Source organism: Bos mutus, chromosome 1, assembly GCF_027580195.1.
Source record: "Bos mutus isolate GX-2022 chromosome 1, NWIPB_WYAK_1.1, whole genome shotgun sequence".
In the NCBI taxonomy this organism is placed as follows: domain Eukaryota; kingdom Metazoa; phylum Chordata; class Mammalia; order Artiodactyla; family Bovidae; genus Bos; species Bos mutus.
The window spans coordinates 94,348,695-94,365,158 of NC_091617.1; the positions used below are offsets into that span (position 1 = coordinate 94,348,695).

The window sequence follows — 16,464 nt, forward strand, 5'->3', positions numbered from 1 at the left end:
TCAGAAACTGAGGTGGGCCAATCCAATCAAAGGCACATAATGATGACTTATTACAATTCATTAATTCCCTGAAGGTATCAACCTTTGCTTAATAGTGATAAATCCTGTATCTGCTTGCTCTAGCCACATAAAAGCCAGCAGACATCTCTGAAAAACATTTTGCTTAGTAACATAAAATGAATAAATAAATACAAAGGAAATTCCAATTCTCATTAAGATACACAAACCTGTCAACTTCAAGTGGAAGGAGCAGCCAACAGCAAGGCCAGCGTTACCCTCCCACCAACAGCAAATCGTAATAGGCAGGTACCAAGGCAGGGAGGCCAACAGTGAGGTTTCTCAGCAAAAGCACAAGAGGTTGACCCAAGTAAATATAAGAGGAATAAAGTAATACGTAACACGGAGAAGACTGACAGAGGAATATGCCTTTTCAGGGAGAAGATATTATACCCTCTCCTATCCCACATACTGCCTGGGTCCCGATCTTGATGCCACAACTTACTAGACTTTTAACTCCAAGCAAGTAGCTTGCTCTCTCAGTGCCTCAGTTTCTTCATCCACAAAATAAAGATAATATCCTCATGAAGCTGTGAGGATTAAATGAAGAAATGCACATAAAGCACTTAAAAGAGCTCACATGGTAAGCATTCAATATTATTATTATTGCTAAACATTTTTACTCTTGCTATAAATGAGTACTCCTCAAAACACACTGTCGCCCAGATACTTGATCAATGGTTTGAAAGGAAAGAACCCATTCTAATTCACATAAAGTGTTTGAGGAAACAGAACTGATGAGTACTATGGGAGCTGTGCTCAGGCCAGTCAATCACTGACTTATTTTCTTCTTCCGTGGGCTTCCTTCCTCAGGGGCATAGCATCAGCCCTGAGCCTGGAGATATAAAAGGGGAACCTACTATCCGTCCAGAGGAGCCCAAAGCCCGAGTCCAGCAGGGAGGAGACAGGTGGCTAATGACAAAGCACAAGAACCTGAAAAGAGCAATGGGGGCTGTGGAATAGGTTCCAATAAGACAGGTCTGAGTATGAAGAACAGTAGAGCTAAAATCTACGCAGCCGCCATATACCTGAGAGGAGGCGCCCCGGGCAATGGGAACACAGGTAGGCGAGGACACTGAGCAGCGTGACTTCTGGTGTTCCTGGAGCACGTGGGCACAAGGGCAGTGGGAGAAGATGCCCTGTACGTTCTCTGCTCTCCGGAGCCTTTGGGTTAGAATACCATACTGCACAACCTGAAACAGTGGCAACACCACACCCTCTGTGTGACGATCTTTCAACAAATATTCTATAGTTAATTCTCAGAGGAAGGCTCTTCCAAACGAATGGCAAAGAGAAACCTGAAATATATTCAGTAAGTCATGAGGATAAGTAGTAGGGAAAATTACTGGTAACCCAGATCTGAAAGTCAGTTCTGTAGTACTAACTCCTGGACCTTAAGGCCCTAAGAAGATACAAACTTCTACAGACTCTTTCTAGGTCTCTTAAGTAATTTTTTTTCAAGGATGATGACATTTCACTCCCCTGATACAGACACAATGACCGCACCAAAAATCCACTAAAGACTCTTTCATATAAGAGACTCTTGATGTAATTGTAGCTTTAGGACTCATGGTAATTGGGTTTTTTTTTAACGTAGAAAACACTAAAAAATGTATCTTTCTTTTATGATCTTTTATAAAATAATAGATAATGTTTCTTTCATAATTGTAATAAAGCAACAACAAGAAAGCCTACTCTGTTGCCTTTGTGCAAGTGTAAAAGCCTCAGAGATCAGATTTAAATTAGACTGGACTAACCCCACCTCCACTCCACTTTGATCCTTTTTCATCACAAAGGCAGCAAGACTTCAAAAAGCACATCAACCAGAACGAGATGTTCTGCAGTTTAGGACGCAATCCCAAAAGAACTCGTGAAGTAATTATAGTACCATATAATATGTATAGAAAAATAATATTGTCTGAACACTATCTGAACAGTGGAGATTTTAAAGGAAGACAAAATAATGAAGCAGAATAACAGCCTAGAGGAGGATTCTGGAAGCTCCTGGAAGACTGCTGGGGAAACAAACTGCTGATTAAGTCTTAGGTCTACACAGGGAAGTACCTATTTGTGAAGAACACAAGTTCTTTACATTTTTCAATAAAAGTGCTTCAAAACAGCCATCTATCATCAAGCACCTAGACAATCAACTAAGAGTACAAGAGTCAAAATTATAGGGTTTTCAATTTATATACCAACATCTCAAAATAGATAAAAATTCCTTTCTGGGGTATGCAACTTAATGTCACTTCCCCATGTGCTGGATTTTCTTCGAAGACATAAAAATTTTGTTAATGTTCTTCAAACTCACCAAGTTACTCAATAACCACAAGGGTAACCGAAAGCAGTGTGGGAGAGCAGCAGCCTGTAGGTTTAGGTCTTAATCTAAGCCTTGTGACCAAGCTTTACTAAAAGGCTCAGCTTGAACAAGGCCCAAGTTTCCCATAGGAAAATGAGCTTTATTTCCTGAAGCCTGCAGTCACCTCTAACCTGAAGGGGCAGGAGACTTGTAATAAATTTCTCCAAAATTGTATGTGAGCAGGTAGCCAGAGTTACCTGGTTATTCCTTGAGCCTATTATTATCGCTCTGAATCTGTTTTCTCATCTAGAAAATAGGAATCACATCATTCCCCTTCCAAGGTTGAGATGAAGGCACATAAGGTCATGGGTAGAAATTAAGTGTTAGTGTCCAGAAAAGCAAAGTCTGGGAACTGCTATTAACACCATAACCTTCCCCCTGCTCATCTCCCCAAGCCCCACCTCCCACCCACACTGGACATCTACACTTCACCATTGCCCAACTGACCACAGAATCATGGGGAAACATGAGAAAAGATGCAGTAATGCCCAGCTCCCATCAGAGACGGGCCAATTGACTGAGGAAGGCCACTAAACAGCAGTTGTGGGCTAACAGCCAGTTTATCAGAGGAGCACATGCAATCCAAATGAAGCTTCTGACCCCCATTTCTTTCTTTTTCTTTTTTCCAATTACAAAGAGAATTTAATGGTACTTCCATACTCCATGACTAGAGGATAAGACTGGAGGCTCCAAATTCTGGGGCCCGGATCCAAGCGGATGGGCGATATCCCCCACCTTGGTCCCAGCGCCCAGCCTACAGCAGTGTTGAGGGCTTGGTGCTAGCTGGCTGGCTGAGACCCCAGAGCTGAGGATGGCCCATCACAAGTCACTTGAAGCTGTCCCAGAAAGGCTGAGGTACAACTGTCCATCTTCATGGTTGTATTCCAGAGGCAGAAACTGAGGCCATCACAAGTCACTTGAAGCTGTCCCAGAAAGGCTGAGGTACAACTGTCCATCTTCATGGTTGTATTCCAGAGGCAGAAACTGAGGCCTGGCAGTGGGCTTGGCAGGGGCAGCCCAAGCAGATGCCCAGAAGTCAGGGTGTGGCTAGGACTTGGCCTAGGAGTCGGTTCCCCTTTCTGCCCAGGTGGCTGGTCAGCGGCAGCTCAGGCAGTCTTGCCTTGCTGTCTGGCATCTGGGGGCTCAGTCTGTATGGTGCCCAGGGCCACACAGCCTGGGGGTGTCAGAGGGCCTGGGATCCGGTATTTCAGGTAGGAGAGGTAGGTGTCCCACCCTAGCGTCAGGCCGTTGATGTAGGTGATTCGGAACTGGGGGGGCACGAAGAGGAAATTCACCAGCTGCGCAGCAGGCCACACACACCAGTCAGCCTTGTAGAATTCCCAGAACTTGTCCCGCAGCTCCTGACAGCTCTTGTCCAGGGTCTGGCCCTCCAGGCAGCCAAGGCCCAAGAAGTACCAGACGCCAAGCATAGGAGAGGCCACCAGTTGGTCAATGAGGACCTTCTTGAGGACGTTTGGGAGGCCAGGGAAGCCAGATGCAGGGAACAGGCGGTCCAGCCAGAGATACCAATAGTGCAGGAAGGGGCCCATGCTGCAGCCGACTGCAAACATGCTCACTGAGCGCCGCGGGTCGAACTTCTGGCCGGGCCGGGCGCGAATCTCCCAGGTCTGGCGGCCCCATCCCCAGCCGCCATGAGAACGCCGCATCCCAGGGTGTTGGTGACGAGCAACGCACGGCCTTGGAACAGGGGCTGACCCGCAGCCCAAAGGCCGTGCAGCCAGCACCAGCCGCCAGGCGGCATCGTCATTTCAAATTTTGACCCCCATTTTGACCCCCATTTTGACCCCCATTTCAAAATCAGTTAGAATGGTCTTGGTATATCCAATTCTTCATGCGTCCTTTGTAAATACTAAGTACCAGAGGTACAGAGGTTAACAAAGCAACTCTACGGATCACATGCCATACCTCTACATCCCCATCAAGAACAAAGGTTTTCCAAGTATTAGACTCCATAAGTCCAAAGCAGTATTTTCCTCCTCTTACTCCCTCAGGTTAAAAAAGAAATGGAAAGACTGTGCAGAGGGATCAAGGGGGAAGTCCCTGTTCTAATATAAACATGGCAAGCACAACTCTATCACTGCAATATACTCTTTGACTTCAGCACAAAACTCTTTTCTGACCATCTGGAGCAGCTCTAGGCAGGAGGCCAAAACTTTGTAATTCCTTTTCAAAGTAAATGACAGATCAGTAACTGCCACGTTGCTAATGCATAGCCAAAAGGGAGCACCTCTACTCCTACTCAATGCTCCCTGGAGTTTTATGCATGTAGTAAAAACAAAGTGCTTCCAAATAAATCTGCCCACTTATCAATATTCCAAACTGAACAGCGATCATGTCACTTCTGAGCAAGGTGGCAGTTTCTCGGATGTGATCCTATCACCCTATCTCACAGGCAGGAAGCAGGACCTTCCGCAAATTTCACTAAAAAGAGGCTTTTCTGATCTAGAGTGAAATTTATATGTGTTCATTTACATTTCAGTTTGCCAAGAATGAGACATGGAAGTCCACCAGAAATTTTAGGAGTCTGTCCCTACAGTGCCTGAGATGTCTGGTAAGTTTGCAATAAATTTGAAGTCACATAACACAGAGGGCAACAGGGGCCATGAATGGTGATCTTGGTGGAGAATTTTTAAAATCCCATTGAACAGCAGGATCACTTTCTTTGTTTATCCAATAAAGCAAATGGAGAGCCTACTTACGTGCCAGGTACATACAGTGACAATGAATGAAAATCAAAGTTCCCATTATCTCTGCCATAAATATGAATCTGAAAAGTTCCAACTTCACACAATATATCACTGATAATAAAAGCCACTTGAAAGCTCACAGGTTTAAATTTAGTGAGTTTTCTCTGGAGCACAAGAAGAAAGATGTCAACCAGCAATGGCTACAGATTCCCTACAAATACTTAATTTTTTAATTTATTAAATTTTCATTTAATAAAAATCTTTTTCCAGATTTCAAAGACATGAAAGTTATCTCTGCAGTCACAATTTCCACTGAAGAACTATCTTCTCTTTTTAAGTAAAACATTTTAAAACTGAACAATCTGAAATTTTATCTGGTAGCAGACTTTCTTACAAAGATAAGTTAAAAGGAATTTTACAGATGAGCAAATAGTAGCTAAGCTCTGATTACAAAATTAAACTGCAGACAGAGTACAAATAAAAAAGCCTAAAAAGGGGAATGATGGTTCTCCCCTTCTGATGAACTCTTCCTTGAGGATGAATTCACAGATTGAGAAAAGAGAGCTAGAGAAGTCATTAGAGGTCATCCCATTCTGATTTTACCCAGTTCACCTTTTAGAGAAGCTGTTTTGTTTGCCTTCAAAGCCTCATGTAATCATTACTAAATTAATGGTATCTGAGTGTCTGGAGCCAATTCCAAATGCAATGCTTGTGTCCTACCCGGAGCTTAGGGAAGAGATGGGAGATCTTATCAGGTACCTTCCCAGGGAATTCACACCCTGGTAAAAACAGGATAGCAGAAACCCCAGATTCCTCAGCACAGGAATGTGTAAGGATTCTTTGTCCTTAGCCTTTTGGAATAGAAGAGAAAGAGAAGTGAATGCTGACAGAACTACCTTTCCTAAAGGGTTTAAGAAGCTCAAGTACAAATTCCAAGGCAGGTTTCACCATCAAAGGAAACTGCTGAGAGGAAAGAAGTAGAAGAGGAATCAACTGAAAGATTCTGAACCAGAAGAAAAGGTACAAGCAAAAGCAGGACTTTTCGAAGACGGCGGTGAGTCGGTAAATGGCAAAACAAACAGACCATAAGGAAAGATTACATTTTAAAGAACTGCGGAACATGTGAAGAAAAAAATGGGGAAAATCTACAAAAATTAAGGCTTGCTTCCAAAATTCTTAAAAAAAAAAAGTATTTATCAAGGAAGAAAGCAAAAGACACAAGCAAACAGGGAATGGCAATGGGCCATTCAAAAGAGAAATCTTAAGGAGTTACGAGAGTAAACGTGACTTTGCAGCAGCAGCTCATACAGCAAAAAGAGCACTTCTTTAAAGGAATCAGACAGCTCACGTTTTAAAGAGAGAAACTATGCCCAAATTCACTTAATTCATTTTCTTTTCAATGTGACCTCTATTAGTTATTTCCTTACTTAAGATCATATTTTCTCTCAGTGATATATGGACTACAGGAAATAACAGAAGTCAAAATAAGAGGAGGATAAATGAATGAATAGGTAGGTAAAGTCTGAAAAGTACTTAGAAGTACTATACAAAAAAAGGGGGGGAGCTCTGCTCAAACTGCAAATTATCAATCAGAATGCTTAAAGAAATATCAAACATGAACCTCCCTGGAGGTCCAGTGGTTAGGACTTTGGCTTCTAGTGCAGGAGATGAGAGTTCCAGCCCTGGTGGGAAAGCAAAGATCCCACAGGACTCACAGTCAAAAAACCAAAGCATAAAACAGAAGCAGAATTGTAACACATTCAATAAAGACTTTAAAAAATGGTCCATATTAAAAAAAAAAAAAAAAAAATAAAAAAAAAAATCATCAAATGGTGATAAAGAGAAAAGTTCTACTTTCAGGAAGGAGAAAAGCAGGAGATAACTGGGGTTCTGAGAGACAGGTACCAGGCAGGAGTAAGGGAGTGAGGAGAAGAAACAACCTGCCAACCCCAGAAAAGAAAAACAACAAATTTCCAAACAGCCTGCAAGGGAGGATATGGAAGAGAGAGAAAAGAAAGGCTGACTCTTCCTGGTAAAGCCAACAGGGAACCAGCTTCAGGACACCTCCTTTTTAGCAGGCATAAGAAACTGTTAAGGAAGGAAAACTGCACAGACTTACTCTCACAATCAGCCTGATGACCTCATGCATCCACTTTCCTCAATATCCCTAAACAGGCAGCCATTCTGATAGCAAAAATCATAATTTATTTTACCTAAGTATACCCCAGTAACCTGGCTTATGTATCATCTGTAAGCTTCCGGATCCAAATAGTTAATTCTGCAGAAAAAGATCAGAGACTTCTTTGGTTCCTTGCTCCAACTTAGTTAAGATTGTGTAACTTGTACAAACATAACCATTTCCTGCCCACTGAACAAAGCAATTAATGGACTGGGCACAGTTTCTGAGATGATTTAAGGGAAGAAATCAGCCAGGCCATGTCTCACTGCAATTCATTTTAAGAAAACAAGACACAGGAAAATATAGATTATCATTATTTTGATGAAATAGCAGTCATTCTTTATATAACTTTCCTCCCACAAACTGACTATAAATGACACTCTAGGAAAGGAATTTGCTTCAAAGTGGCTCTAAGATAATATTTCTACCATCTTATACCTTCAATTCATCATTAGAAAGCATGTGTAGACTGGCATTTTGGAAGGAAAAATAAAAACTGATAAAGTTTATGAGTTTAGAAACATCCAGCATTAATGTAACACGGACTCTACAGAAGAAGAAGTATCAAAGAAAAAAGGAAGAGAAAGAGGAAGAAAAGCAGTCTTGGCTCCCAATGACTTCCCAGGGCTGGGTCCAAGACCTCACGAGGTCCAAGCACACTGCCCTCGTTTCCAGTGACTCCAACCTTTTTCGGGGCGGGGCGGGGCGGGGCGGGGGGGGCGGCAGTGGACTTGAGCTAGTTTGAGTGTTTCTGTTACTTGCAAAACAAATAGTTCTTCACTATCACTGGACATTCAAAATTTTTCAATCTTCACTTATTTTCAGGTATCAGTTATTTTAAATTGAAAATTCCATATTTCTTCCAAGAATTGGAACAGAGTTTTCAAACTGAAATCAAACAAATTTTCTCCTGGTTCAAACACATGTTATATCAGTGTCAAAACAACATTGTTTTGCTCAGTAATTAAGCCATTTATTCAATAACTTACTAAGCACTTGTTGTCTGCCACTGCACAGAGAGAAAAGGAAAGACATGGTACCTGTCGTCATGGAATTTCTGTAACAGTGGACATCTAAGGGGAATCGGCAGCCTCCTTGCTCCACATATCGCTACACTGGCCTCAGTCAAACACACACACACTAGTTCTAACTGAACTGAAGGCTCTCTAAGTTTCAGGTACTGGTTCATGCAGCTCATCAGTTCCTACAACCTTCTACTGCTAAGGGAGAAATGAAAAGTGTGGGGTGGGCCACAAGAATTTTCTCTCACCAATGTGGGCAGTCAGCCTCATCACCAGGGAGGAAAGCCTGAGTGTGGATTTAACTCATCAGTTCAGTTCAGTCGTTCAGTCACGTCCAACTTTTTACGACCCCATGGACTGCAGTACTCCAGGCTTCCCTGTCCATCACCAACTCCCAGAGCTTGCTCAAACTCATGTCCATCGAGTCCATGATGCCATCCAACCGTCTCATCCTCTGTCGTTCCCCTCTGGTACTCTTCCTGACCTTCACCACTACCAATTCTTCTCTGAAGGCACCTACAAGTGTGAAAACAGCACTACCACCTCCTACCCCGGGACAAGGGCTCACCAACATCCACAAGAAGAATCATTTCAACTGAAATGTATCCTCTTCCATCGCTTATACTTATTCAGAGGTTTACAAGATTGAGTCATGAGAATCCTGAGAGAACATCAGAGAACTCAGTGTCAACTGGTTCTCTATGACAGTTCACTATGAGAGTTCCCTCTTCATGATGGAACAACAGTCTGCAAAAAAAACAAGTATTTAGTAAACACCAGTTTGAGGCCCAGGCCCTTTCACAGCTAACAGGAGCTGACTACCTGGTTAAATCTTCACATTCTTGCTATTCCAAGTATGTATTCCTTAAAGTTGAAGGCTGGAAAATTTAGGTCAAAAGATGCCTAACTGGTTTGAAACATTTCAAAACAAAGGCTCTCAGTAACTAAACCACTCAAAAGAACAACCCTAGGAATAAATGATACACACCCTCTATTCCTCTAAAGGTTTTAATTCACTGGACGATGGATAAACATCCTTATACGCAATCATCCGGTCAGCATCCTGGAAAAAATATCGTTAAGCTACAGGTTAAGTAAGTTTATACAGGCTATCAGGTATAGTGTTTTCAATGATTACTTTTCCATGGCAAAAGATGAATTGCATTACTGACTTAGAAAAATAAATAATAACGCCTAACTTGTATCTCTGCCCTGATTTCTTGCCAAACTTAAATACACCAGATATACTTCAAATAGTTTAACCAGTCTGTAACAGATCCCAGCCAGCCAGTTAACAATCCATACAAACATTTCAAACTTAAATTCCCAATCAAATAAATTTTTAGATCAAGACATCTGACTCCCAGTATCACATAAAATTTTCCAAAGCCCTTTAAATTGTTTTTATGTGTAAGTTTCAAATTCCCCACACCATGGGGTGCAATTCCTGTCATGAGTCTCAAGGAAGACTAATCTCAGAAGTGTCAAAAAAAAAAAAAACCCACCGGGACCCTTACAACAGAAAAGGCTACTAGAAAGTACCATTTCTTTTAAAAATGAAATATAAATTTGGATTTTAAAAAGTCCCCCCAAATATGTACCACACAATGTGCTCGCGCCAAAATATCAAAACACACATATATCATGATTAGCTACAAAAACTGAGGATCCCATGCTTTACTTCTTCTTATACTGATGGTGACAAACAAATGAGGAAAATAAACGTTATGAAAAATGTTCACAATGACAACCTGAAGCAAAATGTCAGAGGCAAAATGCTCACCACTAGAGGCAAACTGCTCAAAGTCTAGGAATTAAGACAAAAGGACGATATTCATAAAAGCTCCCTTGACTCACTGGTCTTTTGCTATGCTGATATTAGAAACAAACTCCTTTCGAAATTAGCATTTCAGGAAACAAAGAAAAAACTCTTAAGTGTACAGTCAGTGCAAAGCAAACACAATGACCTGAAGTAACCCAAGAAGACCGGTTCCATAGGAATTACAGATCCATTAAAACAGAAGGGTTTCTTTTACCTTCTCTGGACACAAAGACTGAAACGCTTGCTCTTCTAGTACTGGCTACTCCTGTGATTTTAAACAAGTCCCTTCAACTTAAGGGACTCTTCATTATGTATTTCCTGGGAAAACCTGACATTGTCTTAGAAAAATGAATTATATACCAACTGAGAATCTGGAACAGAGCATCCCAATAAACCAAATATCAAAATGGTAATAAAGATATTCTGATTCATTAAAAAATGTAAAGATATAGGAGGAATATCATCAACCTGCTTTAAAAAAAAAAAAAAACACACTTTTTAAAAGATTTCATTTTTAAGCAAAGGACATGAATCAGTGAAAACCAAGAAAGCCAATGCAACCAAGATTAGTCAATGCAACCCTGAAAGGCAAGGAGAGGCTCACTTTCTCTGTAACATTACCTAATACCAATTTTTTTCTTCCTGCTGTTGATACTAACAGAGTAACTGATTGCCCTAATGAATATACAAATTTCTCCAAAATGAATGTTGGTTTTGAAAAGCAAATCAATCTTAAAAACAACTAACCCAGCAAGTTTCCAGCAGCCAGTGGGATATGTGAGAACTGTGCAGTCTGCAAAAATGTGGTAAAAAATCCAGAACTGAGCCAGTTCTGACAATATTCAGAAAGATTTTCTACACACATAACCTGTATACAAGTCCATTCATGATTTCAATGTACATACATTCCTATAATTGAGATTAAAAACATCAAGTTCTTTTTTTAATAACACTCTTCTTATTCCAGTCCCCCAATCAACCTCTATGCAGCACTGCATGATTTTTTTTTTCCTCCTCCTAGCTAGTTAGAAAATTAAATTTTCTTCATTTCCAGCCAGGGGCCACTCAAACAAATCTAATGGGTGTAGACAGCATTTCCTGCTTACTGCAAGAAAATAATAGGATTGCCATTATTAACATGGCCTGGGGCATACACTGAGGTGGGGCACCGAAGGAACTGACCTTTCATTTTCATCAGTTAGCCTGCAATGACTGCCAGATTTTTGTTTTTGTTTTGTTTTTTTAAAGTGGTGAAGGTTGTTTTTTTCCCCCAACATTAATGTCTAACACTGGCTCATTCACTCCCATGGAGCAACACAGACTCCAGTCCCTATTATCCTTTCCATTCAACTGTGTTTATGTCTAAGACAACCTGCCAGTACACAACTAGCTAAAATTCAGGTTTTTCTTCTTTTATGTTTTTGGAGCTAAGCTTCCAATTTATAAGAAGTTAGTGAGGCCTAGGCACTGCCAAAGCAGAGAAAACCATTCTAGTCATTGACACCTCTGCCAAATATTCTATGTTATTTTAAAGAAATGAGCATTGAAGCAGTGAGCAACAAAGATGGCTAAGATTTAAAATATGTCAAGGTCTTACTTAGCCTGCACCGCGCTGTTCCCCTGCACAGATGCTGCAGTGGCATCTCTATGCCATTGTGTAGAGATGAAGAACATCATCCGAGGTGAAGACCCAGAGATGAAAGGCAGGTCCTGGAGCCCCATGGTTTTGCCCACTAAAGTCAAGGCCCAATCTTCTCTCTTAAAAAGTTAGAGCAACATCCACAAAAAAGGGAGAGGGAAAGGGAGCAAGTCACTCTCCTTTATTACAACTTTCCTTAGATCCCAGACTTTGGAGAGGAAGCAAAACTGCTGTATATCTACTTAAAAAGAGACCACCTATCTTGGAGATGGCAGGGAAAAAGAAAAATATTGGTAGAAATAGCACTTTTTAAAGTACTTTTCTTGGCATTGTGACACGCTCCCTCCAACCCCCCAAAGTGATTCTCACTTATGTTATTTCATTCTATGCCCACATTCCTTTATAAGCTAAACAGCTCAAGCATGATTTTGGAGATGAACTACAAAGATGTCACTTGAACAAGAACACTCAAGGAGTCAGGGGTAAGTCCAAGACAAAAGTGATGGCTTGTATTCATATATATTTTTAAAGTAACAGAGAAATGATTTTAAATAACTATCATCCCATTAAGAAGTATGTCCAATGATTAAATGTCTGTAATCAGTGAATAAAATAATAAAATAACAGCTCTCTCTTGCTAAGCACTTGACAAAGCATCATACCGAGCTAAACAGTTCTAACAATTCCTTTCAACAGACAAAGCCACCAAAATGCTGTAGTTAACCAAACAGAGTTACACATTTGCAGAGAGCTGAAAATCTGGGGTCTCAAACTCAGGGCTCAGTTTCCAGAGCACGTGGGCTCAGTCCTCCCACTACAAATGATGATGAAAGATTTACCTTCTTACCAAAAATATTTGGTCCAAGTTAAGTGATTAGCTTCTCATGCCCCACAAATAAAAAAATTGTATGTGATACTCTGCTATTATTTACAGACAAGAACTAGAAAACTTCCAAGAAGAGTGGTTTCTCTAAAAGATGTTTCCTTTTCATCCAACCTATCTTGTGATTAAGCTTTCTAGAAAGTTATTAGTATGCTTTTCCTGAAAAAATGGCATGAAAAAGTTATTTCTTGGCCAAAATGGACATTTAACCAAAAATATAAAAATACAGCAATCTGCATTAAAAATACTTAAAAAAAAAAAAAGGTTGTTCATTAATCTGCCAAGCAGAACATCTGACAGCAGACAAAGAACTGCCCCTCTACTGAACTCACAGATGACTCAGTGGAAATTAGAATTTGGAAAACTCATCATCCCACATAAAAGATAATAGAGACAAACTCACTCACCTTCATTGGCACTACATCCTTCTCAAACCTGGCCTACTTTCCTCTACTCCCTCCTACAATCCCTGCTTCTCACAAAAGCAAGAGAGGAAAGCCTGCAAAAATAGAACGTTAATGGCAAACACTCGGGGCCTAAAATTACTCCAAACAAAATGAAGCTAAGGGAATCTAGGGAAAATTTATTTGTACCCTCAATTTTCTCTTATTAGCCAACTACTATGCTTTAATGGGTTTGCACTCCTGAGAAAACTGAATTAAGAGAATTGGAAAGTAAAACATAAATAGGAAATGACATTGTTTCCACAAATTTAATAAGAAAATAGAAAAATCTAAAAGACTAGGTTTTAAAATTATCAGAGTGTCCCAGTTATCATTAAAATACAGTTAAAGCTACAGGCCAGTAACCACATAGCAAGATCAGAATGTCAAAATCAAATATACCTGGAAATAATTCAACTGCATTAGTAAAGAAATTTTGCATTGAAGATGCGTGTGTGCTAAGTCGCTTCAGGCGTGTTCAACTCTTTGTAACCCTAGGGGCTACAGCCTACCAGGTTCCTCTGTCCATGGGATTCTCCAGGCAAAAATATTGGAGTAGGTTGCCATGCCCTTCTCCAGGGGATCTTCCCAATTCAGCAACTGAATCCGCATCTCTTATGTCTCCTGCACTGGCAGGGGAGTTCTTTACCACTAGCAACACCTGGGAAGTCCAAATTAAAGATATCTGTTGCTAATTAAAACCTGAATTAAGACACAAGCCTTAAAAATTATTATCCATTTCTTCTCCCTGCTCCCATAAGTCTCTTTAAAAAAAAAAAAGACAGCAGGTAGACTCAGTTGGAAATGCCTGTGGGAATTAAGGTAAAGATCTATAGTTGAATACATTGGTCTAAAATTCAGGGATATAGCTAGGGGGTTGGGAATTATCAGTCTTCATTTGTGGCATAACAAAAGAACATCCATATCCAGTATTTTTATGTGCTAAGTATAAATAATGAGACATATTCACTAAACAGCTAAATAATTTTAAAAGGGCAGCATTTTAAAAGTTGAACTTCCTTTCTAGGAGGCTCAAAGCTGATTTCATAATTTCCTTGAATATGAGCATACACATGGGCAATTTCAGCATCTTTTATCCAAAATTAATTACATATCAATAAACCTCCACTTTCAGGTGAAAAGTGGTAAAAGTGTACAAAGGGTTAGACAGGCGAGGATCCAAGCAATTTAGAACTTAAGACAACAAAGTGCCCAAATGCAAAAATGAAAACATACTCCCTTTTGTACAGTGCTTAACACTGTTTCCTCTACACCTTAAGGCATAAAATAGATGTTTTAAAATTAAGTGCTCTTACAAGTTAGTTCAATCACACATACTCCTATATATAAAACAGATAACCAACAAGAACCTACTGTAGAGCACAGGGAATCACACTCTACATTCTGTAGGAATCTATAATGGAAAAGAATCTGAAAAAGAATAGATATATACACACATATGTATAACTGACTCACTGTGCTATATACCTGAAAGTAACACAGCATTTTAAATCAACTATATTTCAATTTAAGAAAATTTTAAAAATTTTAAAGTTAGTTAGATCCTGTAGTACTCTGTGTCATGAAGACCACCACCATCAAGCTCTGAAAGCCTGGTTACAAGGCAAAGGCTTGCTAGCCCTGAGCTGCACCGAGAGGAGGGCACGTAGGCAGGCCAGCATCAGGGAGCCCCTCTCTGGGATGGCAACAGGTCATGGACATTTTACCATTTATAGCCTCCCTCCTGGACAGAAGTTTTGAGAAACAAAGAGAAGGTTGTTCTCACAGTCCTCCCCATTCTGTGGACACACAATCCCCAGAGAAGCACACGGCTCCTTCTGGACCATGAGCAGCACTCTCGTGAAGGAGTAAGCAGCAGTGTTTAGGTAATACCGCCGTGGGCACTGCATCTTCATTACTCTTCATCCACACCGCCCCACACACAAACACAGCGAGAGAAAGCAAGTCAGGTCCCACTTCAAAGCCTTGTCCTTAACTCACCTTTGGTGAACTCACTTTCTAAAGATGGAGTAGGGAGCGCAATAATTTCTAACAAAGGAAGCATTTAGGGCTGCCAGCTCCCCAGGTTTAGCCTGGGCTGTCTGGGAAAGCAGAGGGCCTCTCTGAATCCTGAGGTCACCTTTTATGCACCACGGGAGCTGCTCTTGGCGTTTGCAGAGACGAGACACGTTCTAGTCAGTTCTGGGCTCATCCCACCCCTGTGGCTGCCTTCAGTGCAACCCAAACACCACAAACTATTCGCCTTAAAAGGACAGAAAGGGTTAGTATTAGGAATGCGAGGACTTGCTTTTCCAGGTGCAGCTTATAAGTACAGGATCTTACACTATATAAATTAACTTAAATGAAAGGCACCGGGGAGACAGAATGCAAGGTGAACAAAACGGTGTTGCCACTGAGTGAAAAGGACTCTCTCTCACAGCATTTTCCACATGTCTGAGTCAGATAAAACTTCACTACCATTTCTTAATCAGCTGCTCTAGATCATTCCCATTCACTATATTGAGTTTCTCATATATTACTTTCTATGAAGTATACTTCTATTCTCTGGTTTCTCTCATCCAAGGTTCAGTTGCTATTACAGAAAACAATCTAGGAAAATCTCCCTCTTGGGAGATGTCCAGAATATTATTATTGTTTCAAAAGTAAATTTTAGGTTTCTGGACCATCGACAGGTTGAACACATGGAAGGCATTCAACTAGTACTTAGCCTTAGCATTCAGCTACCTGGGAACACAAACAGACCCTGTTCCAAGTCTGGAGATACAAAGAAGACATTTAATGTGAACTATTAAAGCAGCAGTGTGATATAGTTGAAAAAAACTTCTGCAGTCCAGGTGATCTTTTCTACCTTTTTGAGCATATCCTTTAATCTTAGTTCACTGACATACATTTACAGCACACCAGGTATGATTGGGCTTCTGCAGTAGATAGTGAAAACAGAAAAATAGAAATCTTCTCTTTCATAGTTTTATATACATGCAAGTCCCTGACACGTGGTATGTGCTCAACTATTGCTGGTCACTATTTTACATCTGGCTTGCAGTCCAAATGTTTGGATTGAGTGCACAAATGACAAGTGTCCTCGTTTCTATATTAAACCACTAAGGGTGGTTATCATTTTATCCCAAAGAACAGGACGTTAAACCCTTCTGAGGAACCCTTCAATTCTGCCCTGGGTCCTAACTAGAGTCCTCTGCTGTCCCTTCTAAGTACTCCTCCCACCTCACCTCTTTGCAGGCAACAGGTAAAAAACTTGAAAAAGATAGATTACCAATAGGGCCGAGTTCCCAAATCTGAGTTTCCCAAAGTTGTTGGATCACAGAATTCACCT

At 40.7% G+C, this 16,464-nt stretch overlaps 2 protein-coding genes across 4 annotated transcripts in view; both read right to left on the reverse strand.

The window, feature by feature from the left end:
- FNDC3B (fibronectin type III domain containing 3B) overlaps positions 1-16,464 on the reverse strand; it is a 359,206-nt gene that overhangs the window by 328,917 nt on the left and 13,825 nt on the right. The gene's annotated exons all lie outside the window — the stretch shown is intronic.
- LOC138989925 (mpv17-like protein 2) lies at positions 3,065-4,193 on the reverse strand. Its single transcript, XM_070379843.1, is given in 2 exon segments — positions 3,065-4,052; positions 4,055-4,193. Coding segments are annotated over 2 exon segments (660 nt in total). The 5' UTR covers positions 4,185-4,193; the 3' UTR covers positions 3,065-3,522.